This window comes from Oncorhynchus kisutch, linkage group LG12, assembly GCF_002021735.2.
Source record: "Oncorhynchus kisutch isolate 150728-3 linkage group LG12, Okis_V2, whole genome shotgun sequence".
Lineage (NCBI taxonomy): Eukaryota > Metazoa > Chordata > Actinopteri > Salmoniformes > Salmonidae > Oncorhynchus > Oncorhynchus kisutch.
In genome coordinates this window covers 15,409,648-15,434,695 of record NC_034185.2, presented here as the reverse complement: position 1 = coordinate 15,434,695, position 25,048 = coordinate 15,409,648, and the positions used below count along the sequence as shown (strand labels likewise).

The window sequence follows — 25,048 nt, the reverse complement described above, 5'->3', positions numbered from 1 at the left end:
AACCCAAAAAGATATGTAACACAGTGGGGAAAATCTGCATGTTGATAAGACTAATCAAAGTAAATGAATGAACAAAACCATATAATTTATGTTGGTCGTTACAGTAGAATTGACATTGGACACATCTATGATTGAAGAGCAGAGATAACACTGACTGCATTCTCTATTGACAGGTAAAAAAATGCAATGTCCACATATTTCCAGAAGTGCTGATGTCATTGCATTCCCAGTTAAAAGCCAATTTATGCTTAATTCTAAAATGTGGTGGAGGCACCATATGGATGGTCTGACACAATCAGAGCCTCTGGAGGCGCAGAGTGCAAATTGACCTCCATACCACAAATGTTACACCAATGGGGAGGGGGCGCCGTATTGACATGACTGTTTATACAGGACCTACCGTCAACCAAACTCACTTCACAACAGCTCTGCGTTGCTCGGCAAAGCGCAAGAAGTTTGAGTGCCTTGATTTCTGCAGAGGCCATATCACCATAACTGCTTCACGGCCTCCACAGGTGTCCAATTGACCATGTGGCACTTTTAACAGTGCAGGGTTCCCCTCTGCATCATACAACACAGCAGGATATTGGCCCATATATCTCACCTAGTACTGCCGGTTTCATACAGAGAAGAGCTTTGCTATTGGGAAGTGCAGTAGATGCCATCTTACAGAATTTACAGTGCCTTGAGAAAGTGTTCACACCTAGACTTTTTCCGCTTTGTTATAACAGTCTGGATTTAAACTGGATTAAATTGAGGCGTGTAGATCAATGACACAAATACCTCAATGTCAAAGTGAAATTATGGTTTGAGAAATGTTTACCAATTAAATTCAAAAGGAAAATCTGAAATGTCTCATCATTAAATATTCAACCTTTTTACAGCAAGAATAAATAAATTCACAAGTAAAAGTGTGCTTAACTATGCCCATAAGTAGCATGGACTCACCATGTGCAAGTGTTTAACAATCTTGAAATGACTAACCCCTCTCTGTACCCCACATACAGATCATTTGAAGCTCCCTAAGTCAAGCAGTGAATTTCAAGCACAGATTCAACCACAAAGACCAGGGAGGTTTTCCTATGGTTTGCAAAGAAGGCTACCCATTGTTAGATGGGTAAAAAAAACATTTTAATATCCATTTGAGCATGGTGCAGTTAAATTGTACACTGGTGTATCAATATACCCTGTCACTCAAGATACAGGCATCCTTCCTAACGCAGCTGCCAGAGAGGAAGGAAACTGCTCAGGGACCTTACCATGAGGCCAATGGTGACTTTAAAACAGTGTTTAATGACTGATGGGCAATAACAGAGGATGGATCAACAATATTGTAGTTATTCCACAATACTAACAAAATGACAGTGGAAAAGGAAGCCTGTACAGAATAAAAATATTCCAAAACACACATCCTGTTTGCAATAAGACACTATAGTAATACTACAAAAAAAGTGGCAAAGAAATTAACTTTTTGTCCTGACTACAAAGCATTGTTTGGGGCAAAGCCAACACATGACAGAGTACCACTTCAAATATTCAAGAATGGTGGTGGCTGCATCATGTTATCAGTATGCTTGCCATTGGTAAGGACTTGGGAGTTTTTTTTGTTTTTGTTTTATAAAAAGGTAAAAGTGCTAAGCACAGGCAAAATCCTAGAGGGTAACCTAGTTCAGCCTGCTTTCCAACAGACACTGGGAGACAAATTCCCCTTTCAGCAGGTCAATAGCCTAAAACACAAGGCCAAATACACACTGGTGTTGCTTACCAAGATGACATTCAAGGGTCCTGAGTGGCCTAGATACAGTTAGATTTTCAAGCCAATTTAAGTTATCGCAAGACTTGAAAATGGCTGTCTAGCAATCCTCAACAAACAAACTATATGATTTGTTTATAAAAGAACGGATATATATTGTACAAACCTAGTGTGCAATGTGCTTAGACTTACCCAGAAAGACTCAAAGCTGTAATTGCTGACAAAGGTGATTCTAACATTGACTCAGGGGGTTGAATACTTATCTAATATTTATTTCCTGTTTAATGAAAAAAAAATGTGAATTCCACTTTGACAAGAGTATTTTTTTTTGAAGATCTTTGACAAAACACAAATAAATCCATTTTAATCCCACATTTGGAAAAAGTCAAGGGGTGCGAATACTTTCTGAAAGCACTGTAAATTGTCTTAACATCTTCAAAGATCCCCTTGTTTAAGGGAATTCAAAACCCAGCACAGAGAGAAAGACCACCCATCTGTTTATCCATGCAGAATGCCAGCAGTATTTCCTGCATTATTGTTGGGATGGTGGCATAATCACACTTCTCCATTTGCCTCCATGGCAGGAGCCATTGCATTAGTTGCTAGGCAATGGGGCATTGTGTAAACTGCCAAAGAGTAGGTGGAAGGTGTGATTTGAGAAGTGGAATTTACAAAAAGATAAATAAATTAACCAGTTTCACACCCACAAAAATAGTATTGTTTTTACTGGCGCCACCTTGTGTTCATTTCTATGCAGAGACATTTTGTGACACGTCAAATGAATGAAGAAACTTTATTCCGTTTCAATGGGAAAATAAATGAACACAAAAAAAAAAAAGACATTGTTACCAAATATATGAAGACTAACGTAATTTATTGTACAATATTGAGTGCCTTAGTTTCCTGTCAAGGACGGGCTTTTTCCTCTGCACTCTCCACGGCGGTCTCTGTCAACCTTACAGGACAATGTGTGTAACAGAAAAAGAAAAAAAGTCGCGTGAAACACCCAACGTCAAATTGGCTAAAGAGCGACATTGTCTACATCTGAATCATCACTGATATAAGATGCAGAGCTAGAGCTCCAAATGACGCTCCCTTCCAGGGAGATGACGGAGCTGAAGCTATCCATGAAGAGGTCACTGTTACTGCTGCTGCTACTACTACTGCTACTGCTGCTGCTGCTACTACTACTACTGTCGTCGTCGTGTATCACCATCACCTCCTCTGGCTGGGCTGTGTGGAGAGACAGTAGTAGAAGGCACCATGAGAGCCCTTCAGACCCACTGACCTGGGTCGTGTTCAGTAAGGCACACTTGTTAACTTACTTTGATTTGACTTCTCACACAAACATCCATCCATCCATCCGTCCTTCCATCCATCCGCCACATCTTCACCCATGAATTCCAAGGCTTCCCTCAACAACTTCCACAAACTTAGGAGTGGGGTGAACGCACCTCTCACCTTTCCTCTCAGTGATGAGCACCAGGCGTCTCTGCTTCATGTCTGGGCTGAGCTGCTCCACCATGCGATCGATGCAGTTGTCCAGCACCAGCGAGCGGGTCTGAGAGAGGATGGCCTGCCGGCAGATGGGGCACTCGTCCTTCCGCTTGCGCCACTCACTGATGCAGTGCAGGCAGAAGCTGTGGGCGCAGTTAAGGGTCACCGCCTGTAGGGGATATACGAACGAAAGATCGAAACCAAACAGCTCGGATTAAAGGCTTATAGCATTCAAAATTCCGTTTTACCTGTGGCTTGTATCATATTATACTGTAAAAGTGATATTTTCTGGTTAAAAATAGGGCTAGGCGATATATCAAATTAATGTTTTAGCGTGATGTTCCAAATGCCTGTATTGTATTTTTTATTTAAGAGTGTTCTGTCTTTTTAGTCTCATATCATTAGCTCCTTCTGTGCTGTGTGCACCTTCCCACTTGCGGACACCAAGCGGCTTGCCCTGCCACTCACAACAATGATGAAAGATGACCTTCTTCCTCGTCAGAGTTTGACCGGGGTAGGCTGTCATTGTAAATAAGAATTTGTTCTTAACTGACCTGCCTAGTTAAATAAAGGTTCAATAATTATTATATATACACTGCTCAAAAAAATAAAGGGAACACTAAAATAACACATCCTAGGTCTGAATGAATGAAATATTCTTAAAAAAATACTTTTTTCTTTACATAGTTGAATGTGCTGACAACAAAAATCATTAATGGAAATCAAATTTATCAACCCATGGAGGTCTGGATTGAGTCACACTCAAAATTAAAGTGGAAAACCACACTACAGGCTGATCCAACTTTGATGTCATGTCCTTAAAACAAGTCAAAATGAGGCTCAGTAGTGTGTGTGGCCTCCACGTGCCTGTATGACCTCCCTACAACGCCTGGGCATGCTCCTGATGAGGTGGCGGATGGTCTCCGGAGGGATCTCCTCCCATCCCTGGACTAAAGCATCCGCCAACTCCTGGACTGTCTGTGGTGCAATGTGGCATTGGTGGATGGAGCGAGACATGATGTCCCAGATGTGCTCAATTGGAGTCAGGTCTGGGGAACGGGCGGGCCCAGTCCATAGCATCAATGCCTTCCTCTTGCAGGAACTGCTGACACACTCCAGCCACATGAGGTCTAGCATTGTCTTGCATTAGGAGGAACCCAGGGCCAACCGCACCAGCATATGGTCTCACAAGGGGTCTGAGGATCTCATCTCGGTACCTAATGGCAGTCAGGCTACCTCTGGCGTGCACATGGAGGGCTGTGCGGCCCCCCAAAGAAATGCCACCCCACACCATGACTGACCCACCGCCAAACCAGTCATGCTGGAGGATGTTGCAGGCAGCAGAACGTTCTCCACGGCGTCTCCAGACTGTCACATGTGCTCAGTGTGAACCTGCTTTCATCTGTGAAGAGCACAGGGCGCCAGTGGCGAATTTGCCAATCTTTGTGTTCTCTGGCAAATGCCAAACGTCCTGCACAGTATTGGGCTGTAAGCACAACCCACACCTGTGGACGTCGGGCCCTCATACCACCCTCATGGAGTCTGTTTCTGACCGTTTGTGGCCTGCTGGAGGTCATTTGGCAGTGCTCCTCCTGCTCCTCCTTGCACAAAGGCAGAGGTAGCAGTCCTGCTGCTGGGTTGTTTCCCTCCTACGTCTCCTGATGTACTGGCCTGTCTCCTGGTAGCGCCTCCATGCTCTGGACACTACACTGACAGACACAGCAAATCTTCTTGCCACAGCTCGCATTGATGTGCCATCCTGGATGAGCTGCACTACTACTGCCACTTGTGTGGGTTGTAGACTCCATCTCATGCTACCACTAGAGTGAAAGCACCACCAGCATTCAAAAGTGACCAAAACATCAGCCAGGAAGCATAGAGAAGTGGTCTGTGGTCACCACCTGCAGAACCACTCCTTTATTGGGAGTGTCTTGCTAATTGCCTATAATTTCCACCTGTTGTCTATTCCATTTGCACAACGGCATGTGAAATTTATTGTCAATCAGTGTTGCTTCCTAAGTGGACATTTTGATTTCACAGAAGTGTGATTGACTTGGAGTTACATTGTGTTGTTTAAGTGTTCCCTTTATTTTTTTGAGCAGTGTATATTGTTTTAAAATCAGGAGGTTTAAACGGGTGGAGTTTTGGCTTGTCCGGTGACATAAAAAAATAGAAAAATAAAGAGTTCCAAGCCTCTCTGCCAATAACAGATAAAAAGGATTTGATATTGAGATAAAAACAGCCGCATTGGGCCTTTACCGTAACCTTTCGTTGTGATAACATTGGAATTAGAGATTGAGATTACAGTACAGAGTCTTCCAGTTAGTAGCTATACTCCCAGACAGAGATGTAAACTTAACTGTACATGAGACTTATTGATATCCAATGGGAACTCCATAAAACGGTCAAAATATTTACCCTAATGAAGAGCTCAGAACAAATGATGCATTGAAGTTCGTTCTCCAGCACCTCCGTCATTTGTGTTACCACCTCCTCCTTTTGAGTTCTCGCCCTCTCCTTCTCTTCCTGCAAGACATTGGTTTGAAACCTCAATTTATTTGAATCCAGGCATGTCAAGTGAAGACAATTTCATTCAAACGAGTTAGGAAATTCAATTGAGTGAAGAAGTCACGCTTAAGGTAGCTTACCTTTGTCACCTCCAGCTCTTTGTCTTTGGCCTTGAGGACATCCTCGAAGCCTTGTCGAGAGAGTGCAAGTTCCTCTATGACTTTTCTTTGCTATATCGATTGCAACAGATTCAAGATTGGTTACACAAATACAATTGCGTCAGGCAGGGTAGCCTAGTGGTTAGAGTGTTGGACGAGTAACCATAAGGTTGCAAGTTCGAATCCCTGAGCTGACAAGGTACAAATCTGTCCTTCTGCCCCTGAACAGGCAGTTAACCCACTGTTCCTAGGACATCAATGAAAATAAGAATTTGTTCTTAACTGACTTGCCTAGTAAAGGTAAAGGTAAAATTTAAAAAAATATATAATAATAATACAAGAGCTTAATGTTGCTTACCTCTTGCAATGCCTCCTCCAGCTGCTTTTTCAAACCCTTCTCCTCCAACAGTTTTTTTAAACCCTCCTCTTCATGCTGTGTTTTTTGCACCTTTAAAACAACAAACATTTGCCAGTGTTAAATTAGTCATCGTTCTGGAGCACACCTTGATCATTATCAAATACATATTTGCTCTACTATACACTCAAATACGTTTGTGTAAGATTCCTCCTGAAAGGTCTTGTCAGAGTCGTATAATATATACAGTGCTTTCAGAACATATTCATAACCCTTGACTAAATCCACATTGTCGTTACAGCCTGAATTCAAAATGGACTAAATGTTTGTTCTCTTTCGCCCATCTACACACAATACCTCATAATGACAGTGTTTTGTTGTTGACATTTTAGCAAAGTTATTGAAAATGCAGAAATCTAATTTACATACAGTAAGTATTCATACCTCTTTGCTATGACAATCCAAATCATCCTTGAGCTGTCGCTACAACCTGTGGCCAATTCAATTGTTTGGACAAGATTTAGAAAGAAAACACACCGGTCTATAAAAGGTCCCCCAGTTGAAAGTGCATGTCAGAGCAGAAACTATACCAATGAAGTCCAAGGAACTGTCCATAGCTCTCTTGTAATGAGGCATACAGGACCAGTCTAAAGTTTGAACACACATACTCATTTCAAGGGGGTTTTCTTTATTTTTACTATTTTCTACGATGTAGAACAATAGTGAAAACATCAAAACTATGAAATAAAACATATGGAATCATGTATCAACCAAAAAGGCATAGAGAGTGCAAAGGGTGGCTATTTGAAGAATCAAAAATATTTTGATTTGTTTAACCAGCTTCATGAGGAATGCTTTTTCAGTCTTGAAGGAGTTTCTACATATGCTGAGCACTTGTTGGCTGCTTTTCCTTCATTCTGCAGTCCAACTCATCCCAACCCATGAAGAAACTTTATTCCGTTTCATTGGTGGGGGGAAAAAAATACATAAATTTGGGTCGAGGTCAAGTGATTGTGGAGGCCAGGTCATCTGATGCAGCACTCCATCCCTTTCTTTCTTGATCAAATAGACCTTACACAGCCTGGTGTGTTTTGGGTCAATGTCCTGTTGAAAAACAAATGATAATCACACTAAGAGCAAAACAGATGGGATGGCATATCGCTGCAGAATGCTGTGGTAGCCATGCTGGTTAAGTGTGCATTGAATTCTAAATAAATCACACAGTGTCACCAGCAAGGCACCCCCACACCTCCATAATTCACGATGGGAACCACACATGCATAGATCATCCATTCACCTACTCCGCGTCTCACAAAGACACAGTGGTTGGAAACAAAAATCGCAAATTTGGAGTCAGACCAAAGGACAGATTTCCACCGGTCTGATGTCCATTGCTCGTGTTTCTTGGCCCAAGCAAGTCTCTTATTCTTATTGCTGTCCCTTACTAGTAGTTTCTGTGCAGCAGTTCAACCATGAAGGCCTGATTCACACAGTGTCCTCTGAACAGTTGATATTGAGAGGAGTCTATTACTTGAACGCTGAAGCATTTATTTTGGCTGCAATCTGAAGTGCAGTTAATTAACGATTTGAGGCTAGTAACTCTAATGAACTTATCCTCTGCAGCAGAGGTAATGCTGGGTATTATTTTCCTGTGGCGGTCCTCATGAGAGCCAGTTTCATCATAGCGCTTGGTTCTTGCGACTGCACTTGAAGAAACTTTCAAAAGTTCTTAATTTTCTGGATTGACGGACCTTCATGTCTTAAAGTAAAGGACTGCCGTTTCTCTTTGCTTATTTGAGCTGTTCTTGCCATATGGACTAGGTCCTTTAGGGCTATCTTCTGCATACCAACACTACCATGTCACAACAACTGATTGGCTCAAACGCTTTAAGGAAAGAAATTCCACAAATTAACAAGGCACAACTGTTAATTGAAATGCATTACAGGGGACTACCCAATGAGCTGTCATCAAGGCAAAGGGTGGCTACTTTGAAGAATCTCAAATGTATTTTGATTTGTTTAACACTTTTTTGGTTACTACATGATTCCATATGTGTTACTTAATAGTTTTGATGCCATCACTATTATTCTACAATGTAGAAAATAGTAAACAAAAGAAAAACCCTGGAATGAGTAGGTGTCCAAACTTTTGACTGGTACTGTATAAATGGGAAAGGGTAGAAAACACATTTCTAGAGTAATGAACATTTAAGAGCACAGTGGTTTCCATCATAGGTAAATGGAAAAATTATGGAACTACCCAGACTCTGCATAGCGCTGGCCGTCAGACCAAACTGTGCAACTGGTAGTGCTGAGCAATGTGCTTTTTGAGGTTGTTTCAGTTAGATCAAAGTTTTCGGTTTCAATTTTATTTATTTTTTACATTAAATGCACTATGCATTATGTGGGTTGAATGCTGTAACACAGAATAAAAACAATACCTCAGTAACCTCATTGCTGCTATTCCTGCATTTCAGTTGAATGCCTCCTTGCACTTTCAATTTGCCTTCACTGCACATTTATACATCCCACTTAACATACATTGTATTTAATTGTTTCACTTGTACATTTTTTGCATTCTTATACTTGCATTTCTGGTCAGATGCTAATTGCATTTCTTTGTACAATGACAAAGTTTAATCTAATCCATGTAGAATATTGGCCTGTTGGAAACAAGCACCCCACCTATTCGCATAGTTCATTCTGGATATGATTTATCTCTAGAGAAACTGTGCAATGTGCACATTGAGCTCACAGAAAATACCCTGAACAAAATGGAATTCACAGAAATAAAACAATTAGTTGTTTAAAACACTAGAAATTAGACATTTGAGTTGATCACTCAGCACTAGCAACCAGGCAAGGACCTTGATCAGGGAGGTGACCAAGAACACAATGTCCACTAACAAAACTACAAAGTTCCTTGGCTGAGATGCATCTCTTCGGGCCTCCAGGGTGGCGCAGTGGTCTAGGGCACTGCATCGCAGTGTGCCACCAGAGACTCTGTGTTCGCGCCCAGGCTCTGTCGCAGCCGGCCGTGACCGGCACGCTGTGGTTAGGTTGTGTTTCGGAGGACGCATGGCTTTCGTCCTTAGTCTCTCCCGAGCCCATACGGGAGTTGTAGCGATGAGACAAGATTGTAATTACTAACATTTAACTTGACAGTGCGAAAATCTCCAAATGTGCAAAGCTGAAAGCTGTAATCGCCTCCAAAAAGGTGCTTCTACAAAGTATTGAATGAGGGCTGTGAATATTTATGTAAATTGCATATTTATGCATTTCATTTTCAATATACATGTAATACTATTTCTAAAAACATGTTTTTACTTTGTCACTGTGGGCTACTGTGTGTAGATGGGTGAGGGAGGAAAAACTATTCAATCCATTTTGAATTCAGGCTGTAACAACATGTGGAATAAGTCAAGGCGTATGAATACTTTCTGAAGGCACTGTGATCACAACAACAACAAAAAGAATAGGCTAGCAACGGGGTATAGGTCTGTACATTTTATGTGACTGGAGGATAATCATATAAAAGCAGAAATTCTGGATGAATCCCTGATATCCCCTTACTGAGGCTCACCTCCAGGCGGTTCTCTGTCTCGCTGATGGACCTCTCCAACATCTCCATCCTGTGCAGCTGGCCCCTCAGCATCTCCAGCTGGCTCTGCAGCTCCCTCACCTGCTCCTCCCGGTGGGGGTCATCCCGCTGTCTCCCCCCCTCAGCCTCCAGGGCCTCCACCTGCTGCTGGGTGAAGTTCATCCGCTCCCGCAGCACCAGCATGTTCTGGCTGTACCTAGCAGCCAATCAGTACATTTTTGTTTATCAGTCGGGATGTTAATCATGAGAACACCTGGCTTTTTCTGCAAATCTGTCCTCCTTTCCTCGTGCTGATCTAGGGTTGCAAGATTTTGCTAACTTTCACAATTTCCCAGGTTTTCTGAAATACTGGTCGGAGGATCCGGATTTCCTGCTTATTCCTTTCTGACTCCAGAAAAGTTACCAGAATTTTGCAACTCTTTGCTGATCAAAATAATAGACCTGGTGAAAGCCAGCCTAATGATGAGCTTCCATCATATTGTTCCACCTGTCAAGTCTTTTCCAATCAGTGCTGACAAGGAAAGGAGGACTGATTTCTAGACAATTGAGAAAGGGACATATTCTCTTTCATATAGAACCTGCCCAATATGTTATAAATGTAGCAGCAGGAGACACAGACGTACATTTGCAGGCTGGACAGACTCCTGCTAGGACTGCTGGGTCTCTCTAGAGGCGAGTCCAGCCGCCGATGCTGCCGCATGCTGGGCCCGGCCTCCTCCCGTACCCTGGTCCCTGGCCTGTCCCGGGGCTCGTCTGTGGGGTAGGGCTGGCCCTGGGACTTGTCTGTGGCAGAGTGGCGGTAGAGCTTGGATTTAGAGGAGGTTGAAGGCTCCAGTTCAGTGTTAAATTTCCTCTTCGTCTTCTTGATTCTGGATGTGGCGCAGGCCCCTTCACTTGGTCCCGTCACTAGGTAGGGTTTGATGTCCTCGAGGCGCTGCCGAACCAGTATGTACTCATACTCCACTTTGGTGCCGACTATGGGCACCCCCAACTTTATCGAGTCCCCAAGCCTCAGGAGGTGAGCTTTGTCCACAGGAATTCGTTCTCCGTTCACCCACACACCATTAAGGCTCTGAAATAAGAATAAACTGCTTACACTTTTTTATAATAAAAAAACTATTTTAAAATTGGATATATGGAGAAGCTGTACCTTCTTATCGGTCACCGTCCATTGGCCGCCGTCTCGTTGCTTGAACATACAGTGCATTCTGGATATCATTAGGGGGCAGCTTGGGGACACAAGCTGGTGAGTGACATTTAAGCCACGTCCAATTGTGACCTGAGACAAGAATGGAGCTTAGGGAATTTTCCCACAGTAGCGCGTTATACTTTTTTTGCATAATGTTTACAATAATATTTCTTTGCATAGAGCAGAATAAGAGTCCATAGTTATCTATGATAGAATAACATCACTAGAACATTTCTCTGTGACATGTTGTGGCGACCCGTCATTCAGGGCAGGTCGGGTCAGTTTTGTATGTTATTTTGACATTAATAGATGTGAACTGATGTTACAAACAATGTAAAGCCACATACAAAAATGGTCTCTTTTTCTTTTCTAGTGTTTCAACTAGAGGTCGACCGATTAATCGGAATGGCCGATTTCAAGTTTTCATAACAATCGGAAATCTGTATTTTTGGGCGCCGATTTGCAGATGTAAATTTTTGAAAACTTGTTTTATTTTTTAAATACCTTTATTTAACTAGGCAAGTCAGTTAAGAACACATTTTCAATGAAGGCCTAGGAACGGTGGGTTAACTGCCTCGTTCAGGGGAAGAACGACAGACTTTCACCTTGTCAGCTCGGGGGATTCGATCTTGCGACCTTACAGTTAACTAGTCCAACGCAATAACGACCTGCCTCTCTCTCGTTGCACTCCACAAGGAGTTATGCGAATGCAGTAAGCCAAGGTAAGTTGCTAGCTAGCATTAAACTTATCTTATAAAAAACAATCAATCATAATCACTAGTTAACTACACATGGTTGATGATATTACTAGATATTATCTAGCGTTTCCTGCGTTGCATATAATCTGACTGAGCATACAAGCATACAAGTATCTAAGTATCTGACGGAGTGGTGGTAAACAGAAGCAGGCGCGTAAACATTCATTCTAACAGCACTTTCGTGTGTTTTGCCAGCAGCTCTTCGTTGGGCGTCAAGCATTGCACTGTTTATGACTTCAAGCCTATCAACTCCCGAGATGAGGCTGGTGTAACCGAAGTGAAATGGCTAGCTAGTTAGCGCGCGCTATTAGCGTTTCAAATGTCACTTGCTCTGAGCCTTCTAGTAGTTGTTCCCTTTGCTCTGCATGGGTAACGCTGCTTTGATGGTGGCTGTTGTCGTTGTGTTGCTGGTTCGAGCCCAGGGAAGAGCAAGGAGAGGGACGGTTACACTGGCAATACTAAAGTGCCTATAAGAACATCCAATAGTCAAAGGTTAATGAAATACAAATGGTATAGAGAGAAATAGTCCTATAATTCCTATAATAACTACAACCTAAAACTTCTTACCTGGGAATATTGAAGACTCATGTTAAAAGGAACCACCAGCTTTCATATGTTCTCATGTTCTGAGCAAGGAACTGAAACGTTAGCTTTCTTACATAGCACATATTGCACTTTTACTTTCTTCTCCAACACTTTGTTTTTGCATTATTTAAACCAAATTGAACATGTTTCATTATTTATTTGAGGCTAAATTGATTTTATTGAAGTATTAAGTTAAAATAAGTGTTCATTCAGTATTGTTGTAATTGTCATTATTACAAATAAAATAAAAATCGGTATCGGCGTTGAAAAATCATAATCTGTCGACCTCTAGTTTCAACCTAGCTCAGTGCTTGTGGTGGTGGAGCAGCAAGCGGAAAATATGGAGCTTAAGGGTTGGTAATGTTCTCTAGTTGTGCTGTGATTGGCTCAGTGTTCTGTCACTCATTAGGGACATTACCTCACCGCAAAATCTTCAGGTAGAGCTAAAAAATTCAAGCCCCTTGAGTGCTGCCATAGAGTTACATTAGAAGTGCACATCCAAGAAGACTCAAGGTCATTGGCCACAGATAAAATTACATCAATTCAGTTTATACCTACTGTAGCCTTGATTAGTCTGATGTCCAACCTCATACTTCTAAAAATCTTAGCTAGCAAGCAGTCATCATCATGAATCAAGTCGACAATCTACTGGCAAATTCTTTTAAATCCTTGTCATATGAAGAGAAATTATAGATAAAACTTATCAGTGCTCATCGGCCATAAACATTACACAACAAGCTGGAAATCTCAAATTCAACAATGAGTGGAAGGAATCAGTGGCTAACTGCAAGCGTTGCAAAGCAAATCACTAGCCTGTTATTCAGTGGTGGGGGTGTGTGGTCCAAGTCTGGGTTAAAGGCTCTCTTTTCTAAATTTAAAATAAAAACATTCAACACCATTGGCCATAAAAGGTTGAATACATTGGCCATGCTGTCAATCCAGCATGACTTCTGCTGCGTTCAAAACAATTAGAAACTCAAAATTTGAACATCTCCAGACTTTGGTGAGTTTAAGCCAACTGGGAACTCTGGGGGTGGGAGAGCGCCAAATCGGGCCTCTTTCTAGAGCGCCGGCCTGAAGATCACTGACGTCATGATTCAACCTTGTTTATGTTGTGTAGTAAGCTGTCAGTAGACCATGTGCCTCCCCCTATGAATGTAGTGCAACAAATTATAAGTGCTGAACACTTGACTACATCGGTCCTAGCTTGCTTATTGTCTTAACCGAAATTAAAGATGGCCTCTTACTCACTCGACCCCTTATGCCATAGTTTGTACATCTCAATTGTCAGTAGAAAATCCATTTGTTTAACTTCTCTAGGGTAGAGGGCAGCATTCGGAATTTTGGATGAAAAGCGTGCCCAAATTAAACTACCTTCTATTCAGGCCCAGAAGATAGGATATGCATATAATTGGTAAATTTTGATAGAAAACTCTAAAGTTTCCAAAACTGTTAAAATAGTGTCTGAGTATAACAGAACTGATTTGGCAGGCGAACACCTGAGGAAAAAAAATGTTTTCTATTCAATGCCATTACAGTATCCATTGACTTAGGACTCAAATTGCAGTTCATATGCCTTCCACTAGATGTCAACAGTCTTTAGAAATTGTTTCAGGCTTGTATTCTGAAAAATGAGGGATTAAGAGCAGTCTGAGTGGACTCTGCCGTGTCACAGAGCTTTTTCATGCGCGCGACGTGAGAGTGCCTTTCTTGTTCACTTTTTATATTGACAACGTTATTGCCCGGTAAAAACAACCCGAGGATTGAATATAAACATCGGTTGACATTGACTTTATGGATACAACTTCGATTTTTTTGTCTGCCTGTTGTGACTGCGTTTGAGCCTGTGGATTCCTGAAAACTGAGGTTTTTGGCTATAAAGAGAGACTTTATCAAACAAATGGAACATTTATTGAATAAATGAATGTCCTCTGAGTGCAACCATATGAAGATCAAAGGCAAGTGATTCATTTTCTCTATTTCTGACTTGTAACTCTTCTACTTGGCTGGTTACTGTTTGTAATGATTTGTCTGCTGGGCGATGTCCTCAAATAATCGTACGGAATGCTTTCGCCGTAAAGCATTTTAAAAATCTGACACCGTGGTTGGATTCACAAGAAGTTAATATTTAAACCCATGTTAAATAGTTGTATCTTTTCTGAATTTTTATCATGAGTATTTCTGTTTGACGCTCTGCAATCTCACTGGATGTTGGCCAGCTGGGACGCTAGTGTCCCACATACCCTAGAGGTTAAGGCAGTAATCAAGGTTTGTTATCCTGTTACCCTCTTCATTAGCTTCCTGTGGAGCCATAAACTGTCAGGATTGGAGAAGGAGTGTTTTAAGTAGGATGTATAACTGTGAAGTGAGAAATGTTTTGCTGTCCGATTACAGCTGTACAGAACCTTTGGGAAGAATTAAACTTGGTTAAAGCTTCTCTAGTGTCCGTGAGTTATTTACTCTGAAAAATAAGAACCTAACACCACATTAGAAACATATACTAGTTGGTTGCTGATTTAGGGAACCTAGTGCTGATCCAATGGGAAACATGATAACTATAGTACCCTTTACTAGCATTGAAAAAGTAAATTCTCTAAAAATCAAATATAATTGTAATATGTTTCGTAAACAGGTGTATACTAACAGTGAAATGCTTACTTACAGGCGGGCCCTTCAACAGCGCAGAATACAATAATACAGAAAAAACATGTATAGTAACACGAGGAACAAATACACAATGAGCAATGATAGCTTGGCTAACATATACATGGGATACCAGTAAGTTACCAAGTCAATGTGCAGGTGTACGAGGAAATTGAGGTAACGTTAGATCTGTAACAGGATAGACAAACAGTAGCAGCGTATGTGATGAGTGTGGAAGTGTGTATGTCGAATGTGTGCACGTGTAATTTATGAATTAAAAACTAGTAACGTTGTCAATACTAGGCTAGAGTAACCTATGCTTCAGAGGGTAACCTACACTGTACACACCCATTGGCAAATATAACGTAAACTCACCCCATTCCGTACAAATGTGCGCAACCGCAACATTCAAACGAGGCTACAAAGAAAACTAATGGGATTGTGGCGACTGTGTTGACTTCAAAATCGGGGGTGTGAACTAGGTTTCTATTCAAGCGTTGATCAACATGGTAATGGCTCTATAGTATTGGAGAAAAGTTCAAAACTGACCCTCCGTTACATCTTGACGTGCCATGTCGTAATGTACAGCACGCATAAAGCAACTATTTCTGTCTTACAATCTCTCTCCACCAGGTGTAGCACTTCTCTCATCCTTTAAAAAGAAGAACTGGACAGTGACAGGGTAAGGATACCTAGTCATTTTTTTCATCATCATGGCATGCGATCATCATTCTCAAAGCCACTGTTTTAGCACCGCCCTAAAAACTCGATTCAAATTCGAAACAAACCTTCAAATAGGTATGTAATGACACATTATATAAACTCTTTATTGTGTTTTATTTACATTTTAGAGGCTATAAGGTGATAAGTTGGACAGATCGAGTGGGGGGAAAAAACATTTCCCCACACGACATCTCTTCTCACTGTCACGCATTAGTTTCGCTTCCCCACCCACCATTTTTTTAAAAGACCGTCGGGGCTCATTGCCTGCTTGAATTATGCAGAAACAGGCAGCGTTTAGGTCATGTAATTGATTTTGTTGAAAAGGGGAGAAATTGTGCTTTACAATGGTATTGACATTACAGTTGATCTGGAAGTATTACGTTTTTGGGGCGCTAAAATAAGGGCAATTCTACGGACCAAGGCGATGTAAGAGTTTACGTTAGTATTCCCAGCTGGCAGATGCTGGAATAAGTTTGAGTGACAGAGGGCTTTGCATATTGAACAGGTCTCAGCCCTTGACTACCATTTCGCATTCAAGAGGGATTTAGCTAACACTCTAGTTAGCTAGCTAGCCAGTAGGTTGAGGTTCAACTTTAGCATCAAACAGCTAACTAGACAAAATGTACATACAACATGTATGTTTGATTCGCAGCTACATTTACTAACGGCTAAGTTAACTATCGTTAGCTAATTACTGTACCTCTGTATTCTCGAACAAGCGGAGCCAGTCCAAATCTTTCCCGACTCGTGTCAAACACCATACTAATTTCTTCGCAGATTCATCTTCCTCGGCTGTAGAGAAATTTGAGCTTTCTATTTGGTCCATTTTACAACATATTACAGCCAGATAGCTGAGCAAAATATGTTTCGTTTTCCCTTCTTAGGGGGTGACAGAGCTTCAGAGGAAAATAAGTCACGTGACTTATATTTTTAAAAGTCCCACAATGCCTCACTCCAAAACTTGCTGTGTTTTCACTACTTACCCAAGCCACAAAGTCCACATTGACTACATCGTAAAACTTAATTAAAACAAACATTTGCTTTTCTGTCTCCATTTAAGGTTCGGTTTATGAATAAGGTTAAAAGTGCGGTTAAGTTAAGTCTTAGGTTTAATATTACATTTTAAGAATTGGGCGGGGTTTATAACTTTGTGGCTGTGGTAACTAGTGACGACCAAACTTTTTCTTCATGTCTGGACCATTGATTGTTCTGGAAAAGGGCTCCAACTAGTCGATCGCGAGCTCGCAGCCCACCTATAAGTAGCTCGTCAACAATTATGGAAGTGCATGTATGGCATAAACAAATCTCACAAGTATCAGACACCTCAAGCTCCCGGCTACTATCCAATCAAGTCCACATTGACATTATCAAACCTATTTAGCAACAATTGGCCTAAAAAGTCAAAGGTAACACATCTGCCAATTAATTGTATAGCAACATTGCCCCTGTAAGCCAAATCAAATGAAACGCGAACGACCATTGATTCACGTAAACACGAGAAAAATATACTTTTACTTTCGAAGCAAGCATGACGCTTTTGACCGCGTTGACGCTCGAGGCCCGTCTGTTTTCTAAGGAAAGGTTAACATTGTTTTACCCGAAACAGTCTTAACACTTGTAATTAGAATTATTCACTTTCTTTTCAATGTCTTTTTTTCTCCACTTGTCCAGTGTGCATTTAAAATCAAATCCAATTGTATTGGTCACATACAAATATTTAGCAGATGTTATCGCGGGTGTAACGCAATGCTTGTGTTCCTAGCTCCAACAGTGCAGTAGGATCTAACAACTCACAACAATACACACAAATCAAAAAGTAAAATATATAAATATTAGGATGAGCAATGCCAGAGTGGCATTGACTAAAATACAGTATATACAGTGCCTTTGGAAAGTATTCAGACTCATTAACTTTTCCCACATTTTGTTATGTTACAGCCTTATTCTAAAATGGATTCAATAGTTTTTTCTACAATCTTCACACAATACACCATAATGACGAAGCACAAACCGGTTTTTAGAAATTGTTGCTAATTTATTTAAAAAAACAACAACTGAAATATCACATTTACATAAGTATTCACACCCTTTACTCAGTACTTTGTTGAAGCACCTTTGGCAGAGATTACAGCATCGAGTCTTCTTTGGTATAACGCAACAAATTTGGCTCTGCAGATCCTCTCAAGCTCTGTCAGGTTGGATGGGGAGTGTTGCTGCACAGCTGTTTTCAGGTCTCTCCAGAGATGTTCGTTCGGATTCAAGTCCGGGCTCTGGCTGGGCCACTCAAGGACATTCAAAGACTTGTCTCAAAGCCACTTCTACGTTATCTTGACTGTGTGCTTAGGATCGTTGTCCTGTTGGAAGGTGAACATTCGCCTCAGTCTGAGGTCCTGAGGGACCTGGAGCAAGTTTTCATCAAGGATCTCTCTGTACTTTGCTCCGTTCATCTTTTCCTCGATCCCGACTGGTCTCCCAGTCCCTACCACTGTAAAACATCCCCACAGCATGATGCTGCCACCACCATGATTCACCGTAGGAATGGTGGCAGGTTTCCTCCAGACGTGAAGCTTGGCATTTAGGCTAAAGAGTTCAAACTTGGCTTCATCAGACCAGAGAATCTTGTTTCTCATGGTCTGAGAGTCTTTAGGTGACTTTTGGCAAACTCCAAGCGGGCTGTCATGTGCCTTTTACTGAGGAGTGGCTTCCGTCTGTTCACTCTACCATAAAGGCTTGATTGGTGGAGAGTGGCAGAGATGGTTGTCCTTATGGAAGCTTCTCCCATCTTCACATAGGAACTCTAGAGCTCTGTCAGAGTGACCATCGGGTTCTTGGTCACCTCCCTGGCCAAGGCCCTTCCCCCCTGATTGCTCAGTTTGGCAGGGCGGCCAGCTCCAAGTAGAGTCTTGCTAGTTCTAAACTTCTTCCATTTAAGAATGATGGAGGCCACTGTGTTCTTGAGGATCTTCAATGCTGCAGAAATGTTTTTGTACCCTTCCCCAGATCTGTGCCTCGACACAATCATGTCTCGGAGCTCTACGAGCACTGCCAACTGTGGAACCGTATATAGACAGGTGTGTGCCTTTCCAAATTATGTCCAATCAATTAAATTTCTCACAGGTGGACTCCAATCAAGCTGCAGAAACATCTCAAGGATGATCAATGGACACAGGATGCACCTGAGCTGAATTTCGAGTCTCATTGCAAAGGGTCTGAATACTAATGTAAATAAGGTATTTCTGCTTTTTATTTTAATTACATTTTTTTTATTTGATCTAAAAACCTGTTTTCACTTTGACATTATGGGGTAATGTGTGTACATTGCTGAGGATTTTTATTTTTATGTAATCTTTTTTAGACTAAGGCTGTAACGTAACAAAATGTGGAAAAAGTCATTGGGACTGAATGTATGAAATTAGTAATTATTACCTTTACCACCTGGGGGCGGCCCGTCAGGAAGTCCAGAACCCATTAAAGCAGTATGGAAATATTATTAAAGCGACTAGTGTTCCATTATTAAAGTGACCAATGATTCCATGACTATGTACATTGGGCAGCAGCCTCTGAGGTGCATGGTTGAGTAACCGGGTGGTAGCCGGCTAGTGATGACTATTTAATAGTCTGATGGCCTTGAGATAGAAGCTGTTTTTCAGTCTTTCGGTCCCAGCTTTGATGCCCTTGTACGGACTTCGCCTTCTGGATGATAGCAGGGTGAACAGGCCGTGGCTCGGGTGGTTGATGTCCTTGATGATCTTTTTGGCGTTCCTGTGACATCGGGTGCTGTAGGTGTCCTGGAGGACTGGCAGTGTGCCCCCGGTATTGCGTTGGGCAGACCGCACCACCCTCCGGAGAGCCCTGTGGTTGCAGGCGGTGCAGTTATCGTACCAGGCAGTGATAGGTGTCCTGGAGGGCAGGCAGTGTGGATGCTCTCAATTGTGCATCTGTAAAAGTTTGTGAGGGTCTTAGGGGCCAAGCTGAATTTCTTCAGCATTATGAGGTTGAAGAGGTGCTGTTGTGCCTTCTTCACCACACCGTCTGTATTGGTGGACCTTTTCAGATTGTCAGTGGTGTGTACTCAGAAGAACTTGAAGCTTTTCACCTTCTCCACCACAGTCCCGTTGATGTGGATAGGGACGTGCTCCCTCTGCTGTCTACTGAAGCCCACAATCAGCTCCTTCGTTTTGTTGTTGTGGAGGGAGAGGTTATTTTCCTGGCACCACTCCGCCAGGTCCCTCACCTCCTCCCTGTAGTCTGTCTCGTCATTTTTGGTAATCAGGCCTACTACTGTTGTGTCAGCTGCCATCTTGATGATTGCGTTGGAGGCGTGTGTGGCCATGCTGCCATGGGTTAACAGGGAGTACATGAAGGGGCTGAGCACGCACCATGTGGGGCCCCTGTGTTGAGGATCAGCGTAGTGGAGGTTTTGTTTCCTACCTTCACCAACGGGGGGTGGCCCCTCAGGAAGTCCAGGACCCAGTTGCATAGGGTGCAGTTCAGACCCAGGGCCCCAAGCTTAATGATAAGCTTGGAGGGTACTATGGTGTTGAAGGCTGAGCTATAGTCAATGAACAGCATTCTTACATAGGTATTCCTTTTGTCCAGATGGGATAGGGAAGCGTGTAGTGCATTGTCTGTGGATCTATTGGTGTGGTATACACATTGAAGTGGATCTAGTGTGTCAGGTAAGGTGAAGGTGTTATGATCCTTAGCTTGCCTTCTCAAAGCCATTCATGATGACAGAAGTGAGTGCTACTAATACAAATTTATTTCAGTTAACTTTGCTTTCTTGGGTACAGGAACAATGGTGGACATCTTGAAGAAAGTGGAGACTGCAGACTGGGATAGGGGGAGATTGAATATGTCCGTAAACACCTCAGCCAGCTATTCTGCGCATGCCCTGAGGATGTGGCTAGAGATGTTGCATCCTCAGAGCCTTGCTAGGGTTAACACGCTTAAATGTCTTACTCACTCGGCCATGGAGAAGTTTGATTTGAAGCTGTCATCAAGGCAAAGGGTGGCTACCCCGCCTAATAGGAGGTTAAAGATATACTGTAGAATTGAAGTCGGAAGTTCACATACACTTAGGTTGGAGTCATTAAAACTCATTTTTCAACCACTCCACAAATGTCTTGTTAACAAACTGTAGTTTTGGCAAGTCAGTTAGGACATCTACTTTGTGCATGACACAAGTCATTTTTCCATTCAATTGTTTACAGACAGATTATTTCACTTACAATTCACTGTATCACAATTCCAGTGGGTCAGACGTTTACATACACTAAGTTGACTGTGCCTTTAAACAGCTTGGAAAATGCCAGAAAATGATAGTGAAGACATCAAAAACTATGAAATAACACATATGGAATAATGTAGTAACCAAAAAAAGTGTTAAAGAAATCAAAATATATTTTATATTTGAGATTCTTCAAATAGCCACCCTTTGCCTTGATCACAGCTTTGTGTTATTTCATAGTTTTGATGTCTTCACTATTATTCTATAACGTAGAAAATAGTAAAAACAAAGAAAAACCCTTGAATGAGTCTGTGTTCTAAAGCTTTTGACCGGTGCTGTACATAAAAATTAAAAATCACCACGTTGGGGAAAGTAAGTAGTGTGTACACTTTGTCACTGGTGTAACATTCCAAATGCACGTTGATGTGCTAAACGGTGTACGTGACCAATACACTTTTATTTGATTTAATCACTATTTGAAGCCACCATTGCCACAGCAAATCAAGTGTAATTTAATTAAGAACAACTGACATGAAATAGCTTGTTTTAATACAGTCAGCCACCTTACATACATAATTCACAAAAAAAAACAAAATCATAGGAATTTACAATATCCCAATTCCAATCCAAATGGTGTTCAACATAAGTAGCATAAAAGACAAAACATCTGGAATACTACAACTCCACATGCGCAGCTAACTCTAAAGATGGTGTGGTAGGGTGTAGCCATTACTTGGATCCTATACCTGTCCCTATACTCTCCCTTCCTCAACCCTATTGAGAAATGATTTTCAGAATGGAGGTAGAAGGTCGCCATCCCCATGAGCGTGCCACCCTCCTTCTGGCCATGAATAAGGCATGCGACGACATCAATGCAGATCAATGTCAAGTTTGGATTTGCCATTCCATAAGGTTTTTAGCATGAGAACATTCATTGTGATGTGGATGAGAATTTAGGGCCAAATGCTCAAGACAGACTTGCTGCAAATGAACGCGTGCTAAACGTTATGTTTCATTTTCATGAATTTAATTTGTTTCATTTAATTTCTTACATTTGATTACTGACAGTACACATATGTTGCAATTATATCTGAAAAATATAAATACTTTTTTTGCATGAATGATTGTAAAGGATCTTCATTGATCACACCTTTGATTACACATTGGATAGATATTATGGAAATGATAGGTTTTCTGTCAATTTTGTTGGGTAATGTATGTCTATTGCCTAATGTGAAAACTGTGTAATCTACTATAAATTACACTACTGTAGTATATTACTTTCAGCACTTCTAAGGGAGATCTGAAACTAGTTTCTTGCATTGTTTGCTATTATGTTGTGTTTTGGTGATTAAACCAAAGTTCTCATTACATCGCACAATAAATGTAAATGTTGAATCAATGGTTGTGTGGTAAGAGATGTTTACAATCCAAATGAAGACAAAATGACAGGTTTTAAATGAAAAACTGGCCAGTTTGGAGTTTTATACTTAGAGTTGTGAAAATGCACCACATACTTGTGAAAATAGTACCAAAGTGACTACAAAAAACTAAACATGCCATTAGTTGGGTGTAACTCTTTAACTAAACATGCCATTAGCTGGGTGTTACTCTGTAACTAAACATGCCATTAGTTGGGTGTAACTCTGTAACTAAACATGCCATTAGTTGGGTGTAACTCTGTAACTAAACATGCCATTAGTTGGGTGTTACTCTGTAACTAAACATGCCATTAGTTGGGTGTTACTCTGTAACTAAACATGCCATTAGTTGGGTGTAACTCTGTAACTAAACATGCCATTAGTTGGGTGTAACTCTGTAACTAAACATGCCATTAGTTGGGTGTTACTCTGTAACTAAACATGCCATTAGTTGGGTGTTACTCTGTAACTAAACATGCCATTAGTTGGGTGTTACTCTGTAACTAAACATGCCATTAGTTGGGTGTTACTCTGTAACTAAACATGCCATTAGTTGGGTGTTACTCTGTAACTAAACATGCCATTAGTTGGGTGTAACTCTGTAACTAAACATGCCATTAGTTGGGTGTTACTCTGTAACTAAACATGCCATTGGTTGGGTGTAACTCTGTAACTAAACATGCCATTAGTTGGGTGTAACTCTGTAACTAAACATGCCATTAGTTGGGTGTAACTCTGTAACTAAACATGCCATTAATTGGGTGTAACTCTGTAACTAAATATGCCATTAGTTGGGTGTAACTCTGTAACTAAACATGCCATTAGTTGGGTGTAACTCTGTAACTTAACATGCCATTAGTTGGGTGTTACTCTGTAACTAAACATGCCATTGGTTGGGTGTAACTCTGTAACTTAACATGCCATTAGTTGGGTGTTACTCTGTAACTAAACATGCCATTGGTTGGGTGTAACTCTGTAACTTAACATGCCATTGTAGTGAACATGCAGTACATGTGATTGAAGTCATGGAATGGTCTGGGGAGTTTGAGGTGTTTCAGGTGGAACTTGTGTGAATTACAGTGTGTGTGTGTGTGTGTATGTTTGTTATTGTATAAGTCGTATGAGTAAGCAGTGTTAGCTACCTGTCTAGGCTGGTAGGGAAGGCAGGAATGACTGTAGATATGTTTTAAAGGCTGAACGATCTTTGTACCTCCCTTCTTCTCTTCAAATTCTGCAGAGCCTCATCCATAGTCTTCGGGCTGTAGTCCTCACTCTTACTGACATCCAGAAAGACACACACACAAGGTCAAAGGGTCATCACCACAACATATTAAAGGCCCAAGACATAGACATTTAAATATGTTGCCTACCTGCTACAAATTATTAGCTGTCAAACAATGTCACCGTTTACCTTTGGATTTGGATTAACACCAAACAGAATGACATGGCTAAATGTGTTTGAACTGACTTGAGACAAGGGTTGGAAGGAGAGAACACTCACAGACAGAAGGGGAACTTTGGGTACAGGCTCAGCATGACCAGTGGGTCTCCCATTAGAGGGCCTGGGAGGGGGGGGGGGAGCAGTGGAGAGAGAAGAGGAGATGAGAGAGAGAGAGACAATAGAGAATGAAGAGGAGAGGAGGAGCCAGATAGGTCCGGTCGACCAGCTGGTCAGATAGGACCGGTCTGGCCGGCCTGATAGGGTGGTCCGACCGGCCAGATGGAACCGGTCGGCCTGACAGATGGGACCAGTCGGCCGACAAGATAGGTTGAGCCTCGACACAATCCTGTCCCGGAGCTCTACGGACAATTCCTTCGACCTCATGGCTTTTGCTCTGACATGCACTGTCAAGTGTGGGACCTTATATATACAGATGTGTGCCTTTCCAAATCATGTCCAATCAATTGAATTTATCACAGGTGGACTCCAGTCAAGTTGTAGAAACATCTCAAGGATGATCAATGAAACAGGATGCACCTGAGCTCTATTTGAGTCCTATAGCAAAGGGTCTGAATACTTTTGTAACTAAGGTATTTCTGTGTGTTTTTTTTTATTTTATAAATTTGCAAAAATTTATAAAAACCTGTTTTCGCTTTGTCATTATGGGGTATTGTGCGTAGATTTATGAGAATTTTTTTTATTTAATCAGTTTTAGAATAGGGCTGTAAAGTGACAAAATGTGGAAAAAGTCAAGGGGTCTGAATACTTTCTGTGTCTGTTAAAACACTCCTATTCGGCTGGAGTGTCGTAAAGCACTCTGGAGCAGTGGAAACGCATGCTCTGGAGTGATGAATCATGCTTCACCGTCTGGCAGTCGGATGAACGAACCTGGGTTTGGCGGATGCCAGGAGAACGCTTACCTGCCCCAATGCATGGTGCCAACTGGTGGAGGAGGAACAATGTCTGGGGCTGTTTTCAATGGTTCAGGCTAGGCCCCTTAGCTCCAGTAAAAGGGACATCTTAACGCTACAGCATACGATGACATTCTAGATGGTACTGTGCTTCCAACTTTGTGGCAACAGTTTGGGGGAAGCCCTTTCCTGTTTCAGCATGACAATGCCCCCGTGAACAAAGCGAGGTCCGTACAGAAATGTTTTTTTGAGATCGGTGTGGAAGAACTTGACTG

At 41.7% G+C, this 25,048-nt stretch overlaps 1 protein-coding gene across 4 annotated transcripts; it reads right to left on the bottom strand.

Moving 5' to 3' along the window:
• Positions 1-1,273: 1,273 nt before the first annotated feature.
• Positions 1,274-16,711, bottom strand: rnf8 (ring finger protein 8, E3 ubiquitin protein ligase). Of its 4 annotated transcripts, none has more exons than XM_020496274.2 (9): positions 16,471-16,711; positions 11,023-11,151; positions 10,496-10,944; positions 9,855-10,068; positions 6,275-6,364; positions 5,899-5,988; positions 5,669-5,776; positions 3,208-3,419; positions 1,274-2,986 (listed from the first exon to the last, which is right to left on the bottom strand). In XM_020496274.2, exons 1-9 carry the CDS (start codon positions 16,594-16,596, stop codon positions 2,944-2,946), a joined length of 1,461 nt encoding a protein of 486 aa, XP_020351863.1. In that variant the 5' UTR covers positions 16,597-16,711; the 3' UTR covers positions 1,274-2,943. The 4 variants fall into 4 exon arrangements, with proteins under 4 accessions (XP_020351863.1, XP_020351865.1, XP_020351860.1 ...); XM_020496276.2 differs by having other exon boundaries at positions 1,274-2,981; XM_020496271.2 differs by having other exon boundaries at positions 3,215-3,419.
• Between the last annotated feature and the right edge of the window lie 8,337 nt (positions 16,712-25,048).

Excerpts from the sequence above, each read along its gene's own strand:
- rnf8 (XM_020496271.2), bottom strand. The coding sequence starts at position 16,596 with ATGGACCAAATAGAAAGCTCAAATTTCTCTACAGCCGAGGAAGATGAA. Across the intron at positions 11,152-16,470 it reads GCTTGTTCGAGAATACAGAG|GTCACAATTGGACGTGGCTT; the intron begins GTACAGTAATTA and ends TTCTTGTCTCAG. Across the intron at positions 5,777-5,898 it reads AAGAGCTGGAGGTGACAAAG|GAAGAGAAGGAGAGGGCGAG; the intron begins GTAAGCTACCTT and ends AATGTCTTGCAG.